At 38.6% G+C, this 24,185-nt stretch overlaps 1 protein-coding gene across 1 annotated transcript in view; it reads left to right on the top strand.

Annotated features, from left to right (window-relative positions):
* The window catches only part of LOC139139455 (ephrin type-B receptor 4b-like), a 31,834-nt gene that overhangs the window by 3,009 nt on the left and 4,640 nt on the right, over nt 1-24,185 (top strand). The window contains exon 4 of the mRNA XM_070708370.1: nt 11-80. Coding sequence (XP_070564471.1) covers nt 11-80 — 70 coding nt within the window. The remainder of the gene's footprint in view (nt 1-10; nt 81-24,185) is intronic.

Raw genomic sequence — 24,185 nt, 5'->3', positions numbered from 1 at the left:
CTAAATCAAGGTGGGAGCACATACAACAGCGGGACTTGGAGAATTAAGCGATATGGTTAGTGCAACTACGACAGAGCAAGGTCTGTGTTGCATTATAAACTTGGTTATTTCAAACATATTTTTAAAATGTCTTAGATAGATAGATAGATAGATAGATAGATAGATAGATAGATAGATAGATAGATAGATAGATAGATAGATAGATAGATATTGACTGTGAAGAACAAGTTTTATTCTAACACACATCGTCAAAAGATGTTTCAATTTCCGCACGTTGTCCTTTCATACAAAATAAATACAGTGTAGCAGAACTTGGAAAAAGGAATTTTCCCCGATTCAGGCCTATGATTGACTCAAACTTCGCAGTCTCGGTCAACTCATGAATATGTCTCTACGTGTCTCTGAGCGAGTCTTACATTTAGACAAATGAAAATATAACGTTTGACCAACGGTTATTGTCAAACCTTCTCATAGATCTGCGTGGCAGGGCTGTGTGTTACCGTGTATAGGCCTATGAGGCCTATAGGCCTGGGAGGACTATAGCCGGTAACACACAGCCCTGCTATGCAAAGCTCATCTTCTCATATCTATTGACATGGAGTAATCCATCGAAAGCATGCCCACTACACAGGGAAGGAAGTACATTCGTGGTATGGCAACCAGCAGTGATCTCCACCAATTGATAGTTCGCGACACACAAAGAAATTTGTGATTGGGTTCGTAGATCATAGGTGCAAACGGCGAAGACCAGTTTAGTAACTCATCCTGAGAAACTACAGCTGCATTGCAGTGGTCGACAATGTGTATCACTGACGTTCAATTCATAAGAAGTCAAAACTGACGAGCCGTCGATCACAACTTATAACGAATTAAACGCACGCCTTCAGCTACATTTCGTGGATAAATTCACATGTAATTTTGGTCATTTCATAAAGACTAGCTTAAATTTTGCATTCATTTCAATAATCCCTGTAAAAATGACTTATCCGTACAAATAACACCCCTTGTTTAAAATTTCGTCATTTCTTTTCACTGTAGAAAATGATCAATATCACAAGCTGTCATATTGGATCCGTCATTGTGGCTTGCTGGTGTCCTCATGAGAAAATTCTACCCATAAAATAATAATGCCTCTTCGTATCAAATCTACCATTGACACTGTTCGATCTTTGTGGAATAAACATGATATTATATTTTTACAAGAACACTGGCTATGTAAGCCTGAGTTGCCGTTACTTTCGAAGATACACAAGGATTTCTATGTTTCTGTATCAGAGTGGGTAGACCCTATGGGGAGTAGCCGTCCTAAGGCAGAAATTGCTTGCCAATACCTTCAGAATCAAGTATAAGCATTATAATGACAGTCGCATTATTGAACTTGAGATGCGATGTGGCAATAAATCGCTTCTTATCCTCTGTGTCTATCTTCCGACCGTTTGTGACACTAATTATCACATGTTCGCTGATTATCTGTCGAAACTATTGTATTAGACCTAGATGTCAACAGTTTTCTTGTTGTCGGCGATTGGAATTCTTATCTGACGTTGCTGTCCTGTATTGGCGAGTGTTCCGACGTTTTCACTTATATCAGTGATACTAATGGCACAACGTCGTGGTTAAACCACTGTGTATCATCGCGATCAGTTCACGATGCCATTATCTTCATTAAGGTCCTTACAGATTGCGTGGCTTCGGACCATTTACCTGTACCTGTTTCCATTTTAATGTCGATCGTAGATCTTCAATCGCTAGATGACTGTAAATATCTAATTCAGGGATAACTAAGTGTGTTAATTGGGCGAAGGTCAATGATCAGGAAATACATTCTTTCAATCATTTGTCGGACTGTTAGTTGCAGCGAATTTCTCTTCCTGTTGAAGCTTTATATTGCCAAGATAAATTCTGCAGAGATAGCAATCATAGATTGTTGACTGATCGTTTCTATAATAATGTAATTCATGTGCTGGGTCATGCAGCCGTGGATTGCCTTTCTTGCAAGAATGTAAAAACTGATTACGTCATGCCCGGCTGAATGAGTACGTGAAAGACTTTCACCAAAATGCGAGAAATGCATTCAGAATGTGGCTTAACCTGGGAAACCTCGAACTAGAACTATCTATAGGGAAATGTGCGAACTTCAAACGAGCGCTTAGGATATGCAGACGTCATGAAAATGAGTTGAAGCCCGACGGTCTTGCTGCTTCACTCAGAGGCAAAGACCACATGACTTTTGGGGAAAACGTTCGTTTGATGAACAGTCACGCCGCGCCTCTCTCGGCTAATATTGGTGATGTTTCTGGAAAACAGGATATTTCTAATATGTGGTAGGATCATTTTTCCACTCTGCTGTCTTCTGTTACCAACAATTGTCACGAAGAGTTCGTCTCTAATTGGCAAAATAGTAACTACAATGAAAGTAACATTCCGAGAATTACAGCTGTAGAAATTAGTTAAGCCATTCATAAGCTGCCATTGGGGAAAGCAGCTGGTTACGATGGTCTGCAATTTGAGGATTTTAAACATGCTTATGATTGTTTGCATACTATTCTGACATTGTGTTTTTCAGCTATGCTTATCCATGGGCATTTACCTGATAATTTAATGAAAACTGCGCTCGCAACAGTAGTGTCAAAATTGCTTGAGTCTGTGATCTTAGACCGTTGTAAAGCTTCTTTATGTAGAGAAGATTATCAATTTGGCTTCAAGCTCGGTTACAAACTCACCTTTGCATCTATATTATGAAGGAAATAATTAATTATTATCGCCAATTTAACAGTCCTGTCTATGTACGTTTTCTAGATACTACCAAAGCGTATGATAGGGTCAACCAATGGACTCTATTTGGCACCATTTTACAAGTGGTATAGCCACAAACTGATGACGTCAAAGATGTGCGTACTTATGGAAATGAGGTCAAAGGTTACGTTCTAAAAGGGGCGATAAATTATTTTGGGGGTAAGAGTTAGGAATGGGGGCTTGGAAACTTAGGGGGAAATGATTGAAAAGAAGGGTCCCAATTTTTTACTATCTTCACTCCTTTCCCTCTTTTTGTAGTATCCTATTACTCTATCCATGTCTTCTTCAGCCAGCCTGATACCTTGATTAATGACAAGGGAGAGAAGTGTATTTTTAAGTTACGTTTTTTTACACAACAACTATTACCGCTACCGGGGGTCGAACCCAGCACCTGTAGTCAACGAGAACAAGTTGCGAGAGAGGGATGCAATGTTTCATATAAACGTTAGGATGATAATGCTAAGCAGGAACTGATGAATTTATAATGTTCACTTGTAATGATTGAAATGTCTTTTACGCATTTTCCTTCTTTTATTGAATTTATGCCTCTGCATTGATTCTTTATTGCCTGTCTTTATTTTTTCTTTGCATTGTCGTGTTTGTTGTGCAGATTTGTTATTGTTGAATATTTTTCATATTATTTATTTTTTGTTGTATTTGCACAGTTAAAGTATAAATTGTCACTTGTTTAGGATGTTTTATATGTTGAAAACTTTGTGTTTGACATTAATTATTGAATTTGTCATTTGCTGCCTCTTTTACAATACGAAAGGTGTGTGTTCCCGTTTTTGACAGGATACACTTTTATATAAAAGTGGTTCGTCACTCAACATGTACGAAATGCGATATTTCATTACTATTGTAGATGAAAACGTGAACAACAATTCGTTGGATATGCCACGAAAATTACATTATAAAAATTCCGCCGATCGACGAAGTGAATTAAGTACAGAAGCAAACGAAATTCGCCGCCAATATAATGATTTAGGGTGCATATATTGTCACTAGCACGAACTTGGTCTGGTTTGTGCATTCCCAGTGTCACACATCAGCGGCAGCAGTGGCCTCCTGAGTTGTCAATGTAGGCGTGATATTAGTTTTTAGACCGTCTCAAAACATTTGGCATAATATGGTGTTATGTACAGAGTTGCAATTACAACCATTTGCAGTAATAGAGCGCGAAGCCACTGCAGTGAACTGCAATAAAACTGCTTACACTAATTAGTTTCAGCTGTAGCCGTGGCCACTTTGGTGTTGAACAAGGCTACTTGATAAAGACCAAAAAGTCTGCTTGTACAAAGGCAAAACTAGCTCTGTCTGAGGCTCGAGTTGTAAATGAGAGTTTACGATTGGCACCCTGTGTTCAAGATTAAGATACATTAGACGTATACCATTTAGGACATAAGTTTGTGTCCTAAACCCCAGCGTCGCTCACGTTGATTGGTAAGTCTTATGTCCCTATGTCCCATCTGTGTTCATTCATTGGCTGCCTATATGTCCTCAAGTCTCATTAATATTTACTGTTCCGAATCCAGTTCATTCATTGGCTGCCTTATGTTCTTGTATCTGCCTCACTTTCGAGTGTTACTTGTCTCGCTCTGCCATGTGCTCATCACTGCAATGTACAAATGTATCTGCGCGCTTAGCAAAGCAGTCCAAGACTCCAGCTGTTTCATTCATCACTTTCGAACAATGACTGACAGTAACCTTTGTGAAGCCGCCAATTATGATGGATTCAAACACAACGTATCGCCATGACACTCTTGGGTCAAATACGCACCTCTTTACGATTTCTAAATGGTCATATAATCCACCCCCCCCCCCGTCTTTGTTTGTCTCTGTGGTTACCGCAGCTCCTCTACAAAAGCATAGTCAACACACACACACACACACACAATGTCGGCGAGTTGCTTACTTCAATAGTACAAAATACACGGAAAATATGTCATGATTTTTTGTCAAAGACCTTCGCTTGTATATTTGCGTCAGAAGTCAACGCACGACACGATACAATCTGATATGTCGTTGGGCTAGGAATGTGCATACTTCAACTATAATAGGCATAAACCAACGTGGGTGCCGATAAACAGAATTAATTGCTTTGTAGGTTTTTATATATTTAATTGCATGTTCAACATAAACTCTTGCAAGATTAAACTCCCTATTAAATACAATCTTCTCTTGACGATACGGACCACGCAATTCACGAGTAGGAAATCTTGTTAACAGAGGATACATGTTTGGGTATCCTTGGTCAGCCAAAAAATATGCATCTTGTGGAATCTGCAATTGACCTTCGAGCCCTATTGATGGTAACAATCTGTACTGCATTGCGTCATTGGCATGTCCCAGAAATCCTGACTGAATAAAAATGATGTTACATTGATTGTCCACAATAACTTGGGTGCTCATTGCATGATAACGAACGTATCCGCTATAAAATTCATGCTGTTCTTCAACTTCAGGTCGATATATTTCATGTAGAGTACCATCGATTGTGCCAATGGCATTGGGAAAATGTTCCCAGTGTCCTCGTAATTGTCGAAAGCGTTCTAACGATGGCCAGCGGACGCTCCGTCGAAAATAATGCCAAATTAAGGAGAGAAGATGACGTATTTCCCTCTGAACAGTCATATTGCCTACCCCAAACCATGCTGCCAGTAAGTCTAGAGTGGGATAATGACGTAACCAAATAAATGTCAGAAGAAAACGATTTCTCGAATCCAAGGCACAAGCGTCACTACGACCACGTAGATTGGACTCCAGGTTGCATATGATAGCTTCCATTGATTGAATGGTTTCTCCAGTTAACATCCAGAAATGGCGAGGACGTCTCTGCAATGATGTCCAAACATCTATGGCATTACCTCGACCAATACCCTCATCATTTATAAAGAGTAGGTGTGTCGGTGGTCGCTGTAAAGGTGGACGCAGGATGTCACACAACAGGCGTAACCAGATCTGGATGGAAACTTGGTCATCAAAGAACTGCGCTAGATGATACACTTCCCGTTCTTCAGAATACACTGGGAGATGGATGAGCACGGAGACAATAGACAATATTGCCATAATACTTTGGATATAAGATAGGAGAAGCAATATTTGATTGCGCTGTAGCGGCATGTTGATAGCAATGTCGAACTTTGTTGGAGTTTGTGTTGTTCCGTTCTAAGATGTCTTTGCAAATTTATCGCATACACCAACTTGTACAATGCTATTCAATGTGCACCTGTTAAAGTCTAATTTGCAAAACCGTTGACCAATCAGAAACAAACAAAGCGACCACCTCCAACTACAGGAGTTGAACTTTGAATGCCAATAGACAACAACAGTAATGGCTTCAACTCCTCGTGCACCACGCTGCTTCGTCACTGACGCAGAAATTAATCTAATAAGGGCGGGAATGCAGATCCATAACACCAATTATGGAAACATTGTGCTGTACATGAGACAATCAGGTCGACTTTCCAATAGTGGTATGCCAGCTGATGCAGTAAGGCTATATGAAACTGGGCTTCTAAAACCACTGCGTCGGCGTGTTCGGAATGTTGTTGCTAAACGCATCTCAGAGTAAGTTTTGTTATTGATTTGAAACCCATGCGAGCTTTTTTCAAACGGAAAATGCAAATGCAAGTAATGGAATATGAGTTGCATGGTTATTGTTTTCCCCTCAAAAAGCTCGAAAATTGTGTATAGCATCACTTCCTTCGTTTTAACATTTCTTGATGTAAAATTGCAATCACCTACTCTTTGTAGAAGATACGATAATCGTCTCGTATCACTTTGACAAAATGCTTGACGTCGGACTATTTAGTAACTCCAGTGCTCAATTAGAATATTTGAGCTTCACCGTTTCTTTGAATTTGAAACAATATAATTCTCGGGAGGGTTACCAAATTTTGAGACAACAGTGGAACATATGTTTTCAATGACATGCCTTAAATTTTTTATATTAATTTCATATTGATGAATTGAAAAAACAATGACTAAATTAAGATAGACATTTTTGATAACGTTCATAAAAGCAAAATTCCGACTCAAATCGGAGACCATTGTTTACCAGCGACATCATACTTAATGCTTTTTAATATCGCGGTATCTTTATTCAATTACATGGAAAGATTCCACATAACAATACAGCTAGAGCGAAACTATTATAATCTTATGGGTTTTAGGATTTGAAGAGTTTTTCCAAGATAAATCTTCTCCAAAATAGCTTATATATGCATTTTTCGTTTCCACGGAATATTGTTTATCCTATAAAGATCATCTCAATGAACTAATTTTTATATTATTATTTCACCTATAAATTGTATGTATGGCAAATATTGATATCTTCACTTTACTAAAAATATAACGAAATGAAATATCACAGTAATGAAATTCATTTGCCGTCCTGTTAATTAGTCAGAGATGTTTGTTTTTAGCGTCCGACAAATGCGAGAACAAGAAATGCGATATGCGGCGTTAAGAACGCCAGAGCAGAGAGAACCGGTACAACCAGTGGCACGACCATGGGCACCACTACGTCACCGCCACCGCCGCCGCCGCCACCACCACCACCGACACCAGCGCCGCAACCACCACCACCACCACAACAACAACAACAACAACCACTGCCAACATTACAAAATCATCAACAAGAACGGAGGCAGATGAGACGGGGTGTATCCAACAGCATCAGCTTCCGTGGAGCAAGAACGCCTCCGGATGATGAAGACGGGACAGGCATCCCTGCACCAGAGATCCCCAAGTTGAAAGACCACCACAGGGCAGGAGACGTTTGTATCATCTGGTACGGGAGGCACATGAGTTGTATGTGGACTTTCTCAGAAACAGTCTGCCCGATACTATGGCGAATGTCAATCGCACGCTGGCTCGCCTAAACGACCATTTGGATAGACTGTAGGCAATTGGTAGCCCGTGAGGTTCACCCATAAAAACATGTTGGGAGATTTTGAACTATCAGCCATTTGGGTTTTTTGTGTACTGATGAAAGCTAATTCGTAGTGAAAATGACAAGAGAAAACTCTCAGCCCATACAACTGATGGGCATTTTAACAGAACAATGATTTTTTTATTGACAAAACCGTGTCTAATATTTTTTTAAAGACTGTTTTGTTTTTCAAAAAACTTGATTGTTTAAATAATCATTATCGAAGAAAAGTTTAAAAATGCCGAGACAGTTTTGAGAATATGTGTTTCAGTATGATTGTCTGGAAATTTGCTTGACTTCAGATCATCAGAGAGTTTATTTCCTTTCTGTGAAGGAGATAGCTTTTTATTCAAATGGCTTCTTTAATTCTATGCATTTCACACTTCAATTTTCATTTAATCATAAATTTTAGTTGTATGACCTGGAATTTTAATATATATTCAAGGATAAAGTAAACACAAAACAGATGTTTACGGTTTTTATATGTATTTTACAAGTAAACTTAACAGTAACTGAAGTGATCATCGTGTCACGTATTATTATCATAAATAATATTATGTAAATGCCTAAAAAATATAGTCTGGATGCCCTCCGGGCATCCGTTCATTTCTTATGGCATGATGTTTGTTTTCTCCCCTAATTGAAGACCCCCCTAAATCCTTCAAGAGCGTATAGAACAAAAAGAAAAGAAAAGTTTCAGACACATTTTTTAGGATGTTACAAAAACTTGCCTGTGCAATAATTTTATTTGGCAATCTTCTCCCGTTATCGTGAAACAGGGTAAAAACCGACTTTTCGAAGGTTCATTTAAATGCATGTCACGTGACTACTGTGCAAAGAATTATGTGTACTTTGCTGATCGGGTTCTCCTTTGTTGGGGCTTTCAGAAAATATATATTTTGCGAGGGATTCAAACCAAGAGCAATTAGTCGCGTTTTCGGTGTTGTATCGTGTTCTTTTTATTCGATGCGATCGTTTGAAATAAAAAGCAGGTAACTTAAAAGTATCGACTGATATATGATTACAAATAGTTTTATCAAATAATTAATGTCACCCTTGCAAATCATTTAGTCCATACATTGACGCTTGAAGTGACGTACAAGTTTGTTCACAAAATCGTGGAGCACCTGCGCACCTTTTTCAAGAGTGGGTTAATACTGTAATTAGTGAATCAGAAACAACGTTGATTTCTTCACATCACCTCCAGGTGCTTGTTCTTTGTTGGAGTTCACAATGGCAGTAAATTTCAATATACGCACACTCGCCAGAGATACTAATCGACCAAATTTATCGCAAACGCTTGACTAAATAAAATTTTAAAAGTATTCAAGACTTGATGGCGGAATTCCAATATGAATGTACAAATGTTGGATCACAAGCAGATTTACCTTGCTCATTTCGATGATATATGTACACCAACATTGGATCTGTAGACGATTGCGAAAATAATCATCAGCAGACGTGAATGTCCGAACAAATTAATGAGGTAGTCTAATTAAAGATGCTACATTATACATGTACATGGATCATCTGGAATCAATGATGCAGTCCTTTGTTGATAAATGAATTCTAATCCGGACTTGAATACAGCATTCAACAATAATGCCTAATTATATCCATTTAGAATGCATCGACAAGGTATGCACTTGGTATTTATTTCATCATAGCCCGGGGATTAACACCAGAAACTGGAGTCAAAACGGAGAACAATACTGAACAAGCGACCTAGCGGCCGATATAGCTCCGCTGTGTTTATGTAGAGAATAACTATTTTTGACACATGTTGATGAAGAAGGTGGAAATCTTTGATAGCTCAATGCAATGGCCAGAAAAAAGTGGCTAAAATAGCTGCAAAAATACACAATTGAAGATTTCATCATACTTTGCATATATCACATCGGATCATCCCTAAGAACATGTCAACCAAAGCTAATATCTGATGAGTCGTTTTTTGAGAATAAAATTTTCTGACCAAAAATGGCAACAATTTCCCCCAAAATAAAAATTGCAGATTTCATCATAATTTCAAAAGATCAAATTTAGTTCATCTATAGAAACCTGTATACCAAATTTCAAAGCTGTTGGACCAGTACTTTTTGAGAAACACATTTTTTAACCAAAAATGGAAAAAATTGACCCAAAAATTCAAACTTGCAGATTTCAGCATAATTTCAATAAATATCATTAAGGTGATCTGTAGGAACCTGTATACCAAATTGCAAAGCTATCAGATGAGTAGTTTTGGAAATACACATTTTTTGACCAAAAGTGGCAAAAATTGCCCCAAAAATACAAAATTGCAGATTTCAGCATAATTTCAATAAATATAATTTTGTTCATCTGTCGGAACCTGTATACCAAGTTTCAAAGCTATCAGATGAGAACTTTGGAAATACACATTTTTTGACCAAAAATGGCAAAAATTGCCCTAAAAATGCAAATTTGCATATTTCTGCACAATTTGAACAAATCTGAAATAGATCATCCCTAGAGACATATGTACCAAATATCAAAGCTATCTGACTGGTACTTTGAAGAAGAAGATTTTAAAGATTTTTTACCAAAAATGACAAAATTGCCTTAAAAATACAAATATGCAATTTCACCACGATTTGAAGAAATCTGACTGAAGTCACCCTAAGTAAACTGCATATCAAATTTCAAAGCAATCGGACAAGCGGTTTCAGAGAAGAAGATTTTTTTACCAAAAACACCAAAAAATGCCCCAAAAATACAAATATGCAAATTTCACCACGATTTGAACAAACTTAAGTAAGGTCACCCCAAGTGAACTGCATATAAAATTTCAAAGCAATTGGACTTGCGGTTTCAGAGGAGAAGGCAATTGTTGACGGACGACGACGGACGACGACGGACGACGACGGACGACGACGACGGACGACGGACGACGACGGAAAATCAACCTATTTGAAAAGCTCCGCGTCGCTGACAACGGAGCCTAAAAAGCTAAATGGGACAGCTCACAATCCGATGGCAAGCATTTTGTTGTACAAATGAACCTGTAGCTGAAGAGTGTAACTCCAAAGTTGTATATTTTTCTTTTGGTAAGAAGCAGCATATTTTTACTGACAGAAATATTTACAGCTAATAAGACCAATATTTCCACGTGTCACATGTCCACGTGTAAGGGGACCTGGAATGCAGACAACTTTGATGCCGGAGCTTCCTGACAGCGCAGGTGCAAAGACAAATTTGTCTTCACAAACGTTGCGCCTACGCTCCAGCTGTCTTGTAATGATTGGCTAGGCTCGCAGATGCGCCACAGTAATGAGCACATGGCAGAACGAGACAAGTAACACTCGAAAGTGAGGCAGGGACAAGGACATAAGGCGGCCAATGAATGAACTGGATTCGGAACAGTAAATATTAATGAGACTTGAGGACATAAAGGCAGCCAATGAATGAACGCAAATGGGACATAGGGACATAAGACCTACCAATCAACGTGAGCGACGCTGGGGTTTAGGACACAAATTTATGTCCTAAATGATATACGTCTATTGTAACATTACCATGCACTGGTCCATGTACAAATCTTTTTTTATTTCAACTTTCCCAGACAAACTGTCTGCATGGGACGTACAATGTTGTCGACTTTGCCAGCTGGCTACAGCTGAAACTAATTAGTGTGAGCAGTTTTATTGCAGTTCACTGCAGTGGCTTCGCGCTCTAATTCTGAAAAGGGTAGTAAACGATGAAGGGGACTGTAAACTTGAAGGACAGAGAATTGAAATATGTTGAACAAGCACGCCTTAGCTTTATCGCCGAAACGCCTCCGCCACATGAACTCATAAAGATAAGTCGGAAATAAGTCTGAAGGTGTGAAGCAAATCCAATTTCGCATGGCATGCATCCACATGCCTTCAAATGTGTTGGTGTGGGCGAAGGTTTGAGGATCCACAAAATGAAGACAATGATTAGCGGTGAAATGAGAGAACTGAGGAGACTTTGATAACGAAGAGTAAGCCCCCTACTATTCATTGGAATAATATTGGAACCTGTAGTAACAAATCGATAAAGCATTGGCATTACGTACGCCGGTCAACAGAAATTAAAAAGGAAGCACAAATATCGCGACCAATGACTCCAATCACCAAATGTCTGTCACTGTGTCGACTCAAGCTGTATTTGGACTTCCGGAACTTTAATTCAATATGATTTTTTTTTTGTTTACATCCGTGTATTCATAAATTCCATAATACAGCCTGGCTAAAAATCTATTTGAAGGCATATCGCGAAGATAAAGGAAACAAATTGTTGACAAAAAATTAAACCAATCAATAACAGAGTTTGAACTAATGTACAGGTGTGATTTTCGGTCTGTAGAAGAAGTAATGCAAATGAAAACATACAAAGATTTTTTGGCCGTCATATTGATTATTATTTGCATTTGAATGAACTCTGAATTCTGTTATGTAACTGTGTGCCGTCTTTGGCAACGGCTATATTGAAAAGGGGTCAATATGGCCATTGCCGTCGGGGTCAGTTTGTACATGACAACAAATTTGATGAATAAAACGTGAGAGGGGACATATTGTACCCGGAATGAGACGGAATTATTGCCGCGATCACATGAACTAACTAACCCTAACCCTAAAAAGTCTGTGATGATCTTCGTTTGCTTGATTTTGTGTGTTCGCTCGCTCCGTTCCAACAATACGGTCAGCTAACCCCAATTCCTGGCGCCACTGTACTTCACCCGATACAAAAACTAAGCAGTCGGAGATTGTGACAGTGATTTGAAGAAAGTGCAAATGTATATTATTTTAACCTTATTAGTTAGTCAGTGCCGCAATTACGGGGCGTCTGTGTTTTGTGTACGGCGATTTTGACGTCATCAGTTTGTGGCTATACCACTTGTAAAATGATGCCCTCTATTTAAAAAGCTCATAGACAGAAGATGCCTTGATATTTTGTTCGTCTCATTATTTTTGGTATCGCACACAACGATTCTGTGTTAAGTGGAGCAATGTGTTCTCCACTTTCTTCTCAGTGAATAATGGTGTTCGCCAAGGAGGTATCCTGTCACCTGTGTTTTTCAATGTTTAGCCTACATGGATGACTTAGCATTCGCTTACGTAGTTGTAACAAAGGTTGCAATGTAGGGGGTTTGATGATAAACCAACTTATGTATGCAGATGACACTGCTTTAATGAGTCCATCGATTACAGGTTTGCGTACTCTGGTTTCAGTTTGTGAAAATCATGGAGTGGAACATGACATTGTATATCACCCGAAAAAGTCAGAATGCATGTACTTTATTCCTCGTTCATTTTGGCTTTCTGTTGACATGGTTCCACCTGTCTATTTGAGAGCCAAGAAAACTGAATGCCGTTTCAAAACATACTTACCTGGGATATGTATTCACTGATAATTTGTGTGATGCCTATGACATTAAGAGACAAACACGTAAATTTTATGGTTATGCGAATTCACTGCTACGTAAATTTCATAGTCGTAATAATGCTGTTAAGGTGACTCTTTTCCGTACATACTGTAACAACATGTATTGTTCACAATTATGGTGGAATTCCAGTCGTCAGTGTATGAACAACCTCAGAGTGTCTTACAACAATGCGTTTCGTATTCTCATGCGTTTGCCTCATGACTGTAGTGCAAGTACTATGTTTGTTGAAAATTGTATTCCATCATTCTAAACTCTTAGACGCAAGTTTTTGTTTAAATTCTCAGACCGATTGCAAAATAGTGACAATATCGTGTAAGCCACAATGCGAAGATTGGATACATTTGTCTACTCTAGCTTCAACGCGATATATAGAAAGTCGATGTACTTTTTAACCTAGTAACTTTTGACTCTTTTAGCTGTTGTGGCAAGTTTATTTTCTGTGTTATGTTCCTCTTTATTGTTTTATTCTTTACTGTGGATGCAACAAGTTTTTAATACTTATTGTGCTCTTATCCTGAATTAAACTTATTATTAGTAAAATGGTCGAGCCTTGCAGTGTGGTTGGCCACTGAGGCTTGAGGTAGCTCATCCGATGAGCTACCTCCATGGGTTGACCGACACTGCGAAGTTTTGAGCCAATCATACGTCTGAATCAGAAAAATACCGTGTCACTCTTTTCAGAGGTAAAAGCTCTGCAACAGCATGATAAGAGAACGTGCGGCAATCTTCATATCCTTTGATGTTGTGTTTCAGAATAAAACAACTTGTACTTCACAGTAAAGAAATCCGTGTGTGCCAAACACTGAAACTTCAAACTCAAATGACAAGCGCTGCATGTGTGTGTGTGTGTGTGTGTGTGTGTGTGTGTGTGTGTGGTGTGTGTGTGTTTGACGTCATCGTATACGGGTGTTTTCGCGGGGCCGAACAACTGCGAGCGGAAGGCAAGAAAGTTGTGCGGCTACAAGAAATACAAGAGTGTACGATGACATCAAACATAGAAAAATTCTATGGGATTATATATTTATCAAATTAATAGTCTTCTTACTTTCCGTTTGATGTGAATCTATCAAATTATTGTCGAGGTTTGTAAAAGTATTGTCGCAATCTGGGTTTAATTCCCGGGATTACTTTCATTTAATGAGTAAAACGGCCCATCACCCTGGAGATATGCAAATATTACTAGGTACTTTCATTCATAAATCCGATCAAGTTGAAATTTTGATACACCAATGCCATCTTTACCAATCAGACATACGGATTCGGTCACGTGAACTTGTCAATTATTGTCTCGTGCTGTCCTGACGCCTAAGGAAGGATTATTGTTATATGGTATAGTCATCAAGAATTTAGCATTACGTTGGGCTCAGTTTTCAGTCTGAAAGGAGGGTACTTCATTTGCATGCATAATTAGGGATTTAGTTCAAATTCGAACAGCGCCCTCTAGCCAGTGAGTGACGGTTATGGCATTTTTCGCCAGAATTTTATCCGCAGATATCTCAGCCTTCGTTTAGCATCCGTCCTGTTTCCAGTTAGCGGCTGAATTGTACTCTTAGTTAGTGTTCGCCGATGATTTTTTATGGGGTTTTATCGATTCGTTTTTGCGTTAGCCTTATTTTCATGGTTTTCGAGCGACCGAAAATGCCGTTCACTAAACACTGCCGCAAAAGCATATCCAAAGTCAAATTTCCATAAGAAGTCGGGAGGGGACGTATCTTGAGTAGGTCCATACGATCTGAAAAAATCTCAGTGGCTTAAGCCTCCGTTTTTGAAATAAGTCTCGTTGAAGTTGACTATGCAGCGACGTTCATGTGTTAAATCTAACATGGCGACCTACAGCGCAGCGTGAGTGTACACGTAAACTCTTTCAGCTCTTTCTCGGTCCTCACCGGTTAACTTAGCAGATTTTTTCGGTTCTATTTATGTTTTCAATGATTGTGTCGAGGAAGCCAGAGTGCAAGCTTGTGTTACCTCACTGGCTGACACAATATGCCGGTCTGGCTTCTCGGTAAATGGAAAACAAAACACTACGGTGAAAGAAGGGCTACGTGTATGCGGCCGTACACTTACTAGTAGTAGACACCCGTAGTACTGACATTTATTTAGCAGTGCTGTTTCGTTTATGAGTGATTTTTCCCTATTTTCGCATTCTAGTAGCTAGCAAGCATACAAAAACTGTAGGAAATAACATCGACTGCAAAAAATCTCCGTGGATAAATACGGCTACTCTGTATCCCGCACACGAGTACGTGAATATAGATGCGGCTAGAATGATAGCCGGTAAACAGCTGCAGCTGCGCGTTGCGGCCATCCCTGCTAGCATTACCGTGCGTGCTCGAACTAGACTGGCACATTTTATAACTCATGTAACTAGCAAAAAAATTTTTTAAGTATTGATGGTCATAATGTGACATTAATTAAATACTTTATTTATATATAACATCAGTGACCCGAGATTATAGGAGTAAACTTTGAAAAAAATGAAAGATTAATCGTGTAACACCCGCGCCGTGTGAACTACAAGTGGTTTGGTCGCGGTAAACAGCGTGGAGTGTACGTAGCGTAACGGGTGTTCGTATACTCATAGACCCTCTCGAGAGATCTACGTATACAGCGATATGGTAACTGCATGCCAACATTCAACACTGCCGCAAATACATGTCCATGGTCGCACGGTCATGAAAATTTCACCAAATGTTGATAATAGTTAAATGAATATTTTCTGAAATTTTCGGCTTGGCTTAAGACCTCTAAGGTCATTATCGAGCTGTTTTTACGAAAAAGGTGAAGTTTACTTCCGCATTTGGCGGGTCGACCTCGCCACCCACTTTGTAGCGATTTAAATAAAATCTTCTCAACTTTTGTGAGTTTACCCAAGGAAAACAGATCATTAGTATGTATGCTACAACTGAAAGCAAAAATTATAGTTCTAGCTATTGTACGTTTTGCTGCACGTCGATATTTAAAGACCACCCTTTCGCCGTATTTTATCCCTCACTGCAGTGGCGGTCAGCGTAACGAAAACGAGGCTCTCTAACACGAACTTTTATGCAAATTTCATAGGCTCCTTTCAGACTGTTATACGAGTTGTTTTCTAATCATAATGGTGTACCACAAGGCCGAATATTGTCCTCAGGTCTCTTTACAGTGTATGTTGATGGGCTCAGTGACTCGCTTGTGCAAACAAATATTGTTCGCCACTTTTGTAGAATAATTGAAACATGTGTATTACTAAATCGCACGAGCCTGTTTTTAGAGAAAAACATTCCTACCTTGGCGTTATATTTAATCGCAATGGCGATATCACTGATGATATTAAGCGTCAATGAAGTTATTTTATGCAAGAGCTGATTCTTCGAATCGGAATTTTTCGAAATTTTCGTATTCTGTCAAAATTACCTTATTTTAGCTTATCGCTTTGACCATTTATTTCGCGTATTTATGGACCTTTATACGAAAAAGTGTATCAATAATGTTCGAATTCAGGTGGCTTTTAGCAATAACTTTTGAATACTGATTGGTGTCTTGAGATAGTTGATTATTTCCAATACTTTTGTAATAATAATATTATTGGTTTGGATTTATGGTGTTTGGATTTAAAAAACACACTTTACTCTCGACATTTCAAAATGTTTTTAGTCAGGGATTTTTCTATGAAAACTTTTTATCTTTGTATTTTTATCTCCGTTTTTCTTGTTCATTTGTTTTTGTAGCTGGTTCTCAAATTCGAAAATTAATAATAATACTAATAAGTAGTAGTAGTAGTAGTAGTAGTAGTAGTAGTAGTAGTAGTAGTAGTAGTAGTAGTAGTAGTAGTAGTAGTAGTAGTAGTAGTAGTAGTAGTAGTAGTAGTTTTCAAACAAATCGTTTATTCAATGTGAAAATTGGCTATTTACAAAATTGCATCAAAATATATACATAGATGCATCAAACTTTTAAAATCAATGAAAATCAAAACAGAAAAGCCAGGACTTCTACAAAATTAACGGTGAAATATCGATGAATCCAGAAGCTGTATGCGCGGTAGAAAACTGGACAAGGGACATCGTGTATCCATCGAAACCATCCCATGTTGAAGTTTCTTGAATGGTCAGACTGACTGACAAAGGGCACGATCTGTAAATGAAAAATAGGCTAGAAACGTTAAGTGTAGGTATGTCCCTCCATCGAACTTCGACCGATCCGAAGATCCCGTGAGGAGTACGGTGCCCAGGGTTCGAAGACGACAACGACCGGGAAATACAGAACTGTCAGTATGTGAACAACGGAACAATAAATCGCTGGAAAAACCACTAATTAAGTAAATGCGAAACGTTAAGAGTACCATCTGCATTCACTGAACAAAGGGCATTATTGATTGTCCAGGTATTTTTGAAAATTTCAAGTGATGACTAAGTTTAAAATAAGAAAATTCAATTTGAAGACGAGATTTAACGCGAGTTTTGAAGATTTCCAGAGGTTCAGTGGGCAGATCATTTTCGTTTCTTTTGTTTCTACGGCTTATGTATATGGACGTTTTCGCGACAGCATTGATGTAAACGAAGAGACGGTTTGCTTGTTTCGAGAGAAATTTACCGGATTTATGTGGGGGATTTAAACAAGCCAGTGGCGTGGGATAGTCATATTCTCCTCACTTAAAACTGCTTTGATAAACATGTAAGATTGTTGAAGAGATCATTATTATAGTTACATTGAAAGAAAGTGTGTAGCAAGGTGTCGCTCTCGCCACAGAAAACACAATTTGGAGTCGGACAGTAGCTCATTTTGAAAAGCAGCATGCCTGTTGCGTATGCACCATGGATTAATCTCCACAAATAGTCTCCTTCTTTTGATGAAAGTGGAGGAGAATAACAAGCCTTGAAATTTGGATTCACAGAGTCAGGGAGTTGTAAAATGTTCCGCCAACACGTATCGGATGCATTAGGAAGACGTTCTGTTTGGAGAACCTTGATAAGATATTTGTAAATGGCACCTTTCTGGATTTTGTAAAGCGGGTAGTTGATTTCATTAGAATGGTGAAGTTCATAACAGTAATGTATTGGCGTCCAGTTATCGAATTTTCTCCCCTGAGATAGGAGATGATCGTATTTTTACATTGTGGTGGAATTGCCTTCAAAATGTCATTGTAAATGAGTTTAGCGATGCGACGAGAATGGATATCAATCTTAGAATAAATGTCTGTATCAGTCAACCATGTTTTTTGCTGGTGATCAATTAAGTTGCCAATATTTGTGATGCCAGACTTGATAAAATAATCTATTTTTAACGTCTCTCTCGTGTCTGAGTGAAGGATTTCCTTATTGTAAAACAGGGGCTCTTGAAGGACCTCGTCAATGTTTTTAAAATTTGTTTTACGGATTTTTGATAGTGAATACCAGCATGTCAGCAAGTCATTATGAAAGTTGGGAATGCAAATGAAAGGGGAATCAATGTCAACTGCAAGAAGATTTTTAGAGTAACAGAGGCTTTGAACTTGACTGAAATAATGATCAACAAAACGGAAAATAGGATGGTCATAGTCGGAGTAGAGATATCTTTGAACAAACTGGAGACGAAAAGACTTGATACGAGACGGTAAATGAACAAGACCTTGTCCTCCTTCAATGATAGGAAGGTATAATTTTTCTGCAGGGATCCAATGTTTTCCTTGCCAAAAGAAATCAAGGAGGCGAGACTGAACGTAGGCCACCGTGCCAGCAGGAGGGCAAAGTGAGGAACAACGGTACACAAATTTGCTTGCTAGTAAGTTATTGATAATCAAAACTCTCCCACGATACGATATGTTTGGAGCGTGTTGATTCCAGTAGTCAATATCATTTGAAAGTTTATCAACCAGCTCAGTCCAATTTCTGCTTTCAAACTGCTGGTCGTTACCAAGATACACCCCGAGGCATTTAAGACCGTTGCTATTCCAGGTGATGTTGAGAGGGCTATCCTTCCTTCCCCTCCAACTTCCAACCCAAAGACCCTCCGTCTTACCAATATTTGTCTTAGAGTTTGACGCTTTATTGTAAGTATTAAGCCAGTGGTGAAGTTTACTAAAATCATCGTTACGAGTTATTATAAAATCAACATCATCTGCATACGCGGAGAGAGTACAAGTTGTATGAGACACTGGTATGGTAAGGCCTTTGATACCACTTTTAGTCCGGATTTTATTGAGCAAGGGTTCTATGGCGATAATGTAAAGTTGTGCGGAAAGCGAACAGCCCTGGCGGATTCCACGGTTAAAAGAAATAGGGGCAGTAAGGTTGTTATTGACCCGGACTAAACTCTGTGCATTGGTGTATAAAAGTTTGATGTAGTTGATGAAATTTTGGCCGAAGCCAAAAGCCTCTAAAGTGTGTAAAAGGTAATTATGATGCACTCTGTCAAAAGCCTTTTCTTGATCAAGTGTAATTATTGCAAGGGGAATATTTTCAGCATTAGCAAATTGAAGGCAGTCTCTGAGCATAGCAATATTATCGTGAATTTGTCGACCAGGGACACTGCAGCTTTGATCATTATGAAAAATGGTGCTGAGAACATTACGAAGCGGGAGGGAGAGGGTCTTGGTGAGAATTTTATAGTCACTGCAAAGAAGACTAACTGGCCGCCAGTTTTTAAGTTTTGAATTGTCCCCGGATTTCGGTAAAAGACTTATGACTGCTCGTCTGCAAGACAATGGCAGTTCCCCATCGCTAATGGATGTGAGGAAAACTTCATGAAGATCTCTACCAATAACTGACCAGAAAGTCTTGTAAAATTCGTTTGGTAAGCCATCAATCCCAGGAGAGCGACCATGAGAGAGGTTTTTAACTGTATTTGTGAGTTCGTCATATGTGATTTGATTATCCAAAACATCTTTGTCTGTCTCATTAAGTTGTGACAAACTATCGTGCAGGAGTTTTTCAGAGTTCTTATCAATCGGGTCCGGGGAATACAGATCTTGATAAAACGCATATGTAAGGTTTCTTATTTCCTTTTGATCTTCAGTAAGTGAACCGTCGTCCCTCTGTAGATGGATAATAGGCTTTCTTTTCCCATTATTGATTTCGATATCACGGAAAAAAATTATTGGGAGTATCATTCGTACTGATATGTCTATGTTTGGCGCGAATGGCCGCCCCTTTAGTGTCATAGTCAAGAATTTCCTTAAGAAGATCTTTCTTAGCTTTATAAATAGCATGGACGGACGGGTCTTGGAAGAGAGAATTTTCTAGCTGGCGAATTTCTTTTTCAAGGTTGCGTTTCAAAATATTTCTTTCCGTATTTTTGTGATAACAATATTGCTGAGTTAGCTGCTTAACTTTGTTTTTTCCAATATCCCACCAATGTTGAATCTTATGATAATTAGACTTCTTTTGACGCCAATTTCCCCAGAACAAGGAAATAAGGTCAACATAATCATAGTCATTTAAAATATCTGTGTTCATATGCCACACTGGATTATGGTGATTAGTGCTTTTCTGAGAAAGAACTATTTTCACGGCAGAGTGATCAGTAAAACAGAGAGAAGAATTAATAATATTGCAGTAGTTTATACGGTTTGCAGAATGCTCTTTAATATAGATTCTGTCAAGCCTGGCATAACTGTTATCGCGGGACCAAGTGAAATTATGAAGGGAAATGTTTTGATTACGCCACGCATCAACTAATTCAAAACGATGAATAATTTTGTTGAGAAGTTGTGAAGTACGAGGGTCGGGCTCTCTGCCAGAACGGTCAATATCAGAATCAATAGTGCAATTGAAGTCTCCACCCAAGAAAATCGGGTCATTGTTAAGGGAATCAAGATGTGTTTTAAGTATTTTAAAACACTGGAAACGTTCCGTAGAATTCGAGGGGGCATAAACATTGATTACATGCACTGGTTTATCAGTGATAAGCACGTGTGCGTGAAGGAGATGACCATTCATCAATTCTTTCGTGTCAAGGATGTCAATTTTCTGTTTGGGTGAGAACAGAATCGCAACTCCCCCTTGATTTGTACTTTTATGAGAAAAAAGGACTTTTCCCTTCCAAATAACTTGCCAAGTTCTTTCGTCACTTTCCAACGTATGTGTTTCTTGGAGAAGCTGAAAATCAGTAGGAACCTCTTTTTTGAGATATTCGAGAACTTGATATCTCTTGAGTGCATCTCGGCAGCCACGGACATTTAATGTCAACCCAGAAATGGTTGCCATAGCAGTCAATAATATGAAAAAGAGACTAAACATAGCGGAGAAAGTTAATAGACGAATTTACCAGTGGTTTTGATATGCTGCTTTACTTTAGAGCTAATTTTTGAACACGTGCATTTTGAGCTCCAGTTAAAGGTTGGGATTTACGATATTTATTGAAAGCAGTGATTAAAAGTTTCAGATCCGGACAAAACTCGATGCATCTGGTAATTATTTTCTTTGAGTGAAGAGTATCCTCAAGGAACTCTTCAATTGATTGAGAGGACGGTAACTGACGGTGATTTTCAAAGGTCTGGGAAATATCGGATAGTTCTGATGTCATAGACGTCGTTTCATCGTGATCATCTTCTTGACGAGGAGTAGCAACAAGATCTTGAGAGATACTGACGTCTTCACTAAAGAGAGTTGATGGACCGGGAAGAGACGAATCAGAAAGCTGAACGGAAATTGGTTGTTGAGAATCAGACGAAGTGGGGTAATCTGAGGCTGGCGAAAAGGTGGGAGAGGGTGGGAAAGGTGAAGGAGGGGTTAGTACCCTCTCTTCGACACTATAGTTGGCCTTATCGGTAGGGATAATCTCTGATGGGAGCGCCTTTTCGTTAGCAGATTTTTTATCGTTTGCAGGAGGGTTTTCTTTGATGTCGGTTTCCATCTCGTTAACGTTTTCTATTGAAGTGTCGCCATTGTTAAGTTTCAGTAATGTGTCACCTTTTTTTGAGATAGACTCGCTATTGTCATTGGTCGATAATATTGAAACGTCATCTTTATCACCTGTGTCACTTTGTGTCGTATTGTTACGTTTGTCATCGGTATTTTTATCAGCAGTGATGGCCGAGCTCTCACCGTGCATATTATCGCTTACGTCATCACTTTGTCATTGTTGGCTACTTCATTGTTAATAACAGGTGTACCATAGCGTTGAATATTTTCCATCATTGCATATTCATTTTCGTCAACCATATCAGTGGCGTTTTCGATATTGTATTCATCTTTCCCGCTCGTTTTTTCCTGATTATCTTTAGCATTTTCCTTTTCAACGATTGTCTCAGACCCAGGACAATTGCTTTTTATATGACCAATCTTATGACAGTTAAAACATCTCAATTCATCAAATGACAAATAAATACGATAAATTTTGTCCTCAAACGTAACATGGTAACATTCCAATAATTCATCATCAGTGACTGTTGGCAGAATATACATTTGACGTCGGAAAGATTTGACATGTTTCAATCTTTCCGACTTGCAGCCTAAAGGAATGGTCTTAACTCCTCCAACAACTCTACCACACTTGTTTAGTTCATTTATGAGAACTTGGTTTGGAATAAAGGGAGGTACTCCCGAAAGTATGACCTTTGTTGCGGGTTTCACCAAGGGTTCTGTCGAAACCCAACAACCATCTAGTTCAAATCCGTCTAAACAAACGGTTTCGACCCAACTAGTTGAACTTAAAAAACACAATTACTGCACCATAGGCACCATTTTACAACTGGTATAGCCACAAACTGATGACGTCAAAGATGTGCGTACTTATGGAAATGAGGTCAAAGGTTACGTTCTAAAAGGGGCGATAAATTATTTTGGGGGTAAGAGTTAGGAATGGGGGCTTGGAAACTTAGGGGGAAATGATTGAAAAGAAGGGTCCCAATTTTCACTATTGCTGTCTATGCTCTCTCTAATTCTACTACTATCTCAAGTCTATCTATGTCTATGTCTATATCTTCTTCAGCCATCTATACACCTATGTGGAAGAAACAGTTGATTAGCGAGAGAGAGAAAGCATTAATTATAAAGTTAGTATATTTTTATAACACCTTATGCTACCGCCGGGACTCGAACCCAGGACCTTCAGCATGTGAACCACTATACCTATAACCTGTACTCCACGAGAACAAGTTGCAGGAAGGGGATGCAATGTTTAATATAAACATTAGTATGATAATGGTGAACAGGAACTGGTTAATTTATAATGTTCACATTTAATGCACATTTAAATTCATTTACGTTTTCTTTCTTTTATTGAATTCATGGTAGTGTATTCGTTTCTTTATTGTTTGTGTTGATTTTTTTTTATTTTCGTCTTTGTTGTGCACATAATTTGTGATTTTTTCCCATATTACTTGGTGTGTTCACACAGTTATTGAAAAACTGTAGCTTCTTTAAGATACTTTATTTATTGTTACATGTGTGTTTGATATTTATTGTTGAATTGTTTGCTGCCTTTTTTTTACAATATAAAAGATATGTGTTCCATTTTTGACATAATATAATTTATAAAAGATGTTCATCAGTTAGCATATGTGAAATGCAATATTTCATTCCTATTGTGGATGAAAATGTGAAGAACAATTCGTGAAACATACTACGACAATTACATTATAAAATTCCGCCAAATGACGAAGTCAATTCAGTACTGAAGCGAAAAATAAATTGGCTGTCAATGTCACAATGCACGGTCCATACAGTCACTATCAGGGGCTTGTTACTTCGGTTTTTTACCAATTGACGAAGTGCATGAAGTACAGAAGTAGACAAAATCCGCTACCAATATGATGTAGCGTCCATATTGTCAGTAGTATGAACTCATTTCTTCATGTGGTTTGTGCATTACCAGTGTCACACATCACATCGACGTTAGTGGCCTCCTAAACTGTTGACTTTGTCGTTTTAGTTTTGACACCATCTGAAAAACTTTGGCACAATACGCTAGCTGTTTAAAGTGCAGTGTTGGGTCGATGAAGGGGCTGTTAACTGAAAGGATAAAGAACTGAAATATGTTGAACAAGTGACATCCACGCGTGAGCTTTATCGCCGAAACGCTTCCGCCACATAAACTCATAAAGATAAGTTGGAAATAAATCTGAAG

Source organism: Ptychodera flava, chromosome 8 (genome assembly GCF_041260155.1).
Source record: "Ptychodera flava strain L36383 chromosome 8, AS_Pfla_20210202, whole genome shotgun sequence".
Classification (NCBI taxonomy): domain Eukaryota; kingdom Metazoa; phylum Hemichordata; class Enteropneusta; family Ptychoderidae; genus Ptychodera; species Ptychodera flava.
Note: the sequence above shows the minus strand (reverse complement) of the source record. Positions and strands in the feature narration are given on the sequence as shown.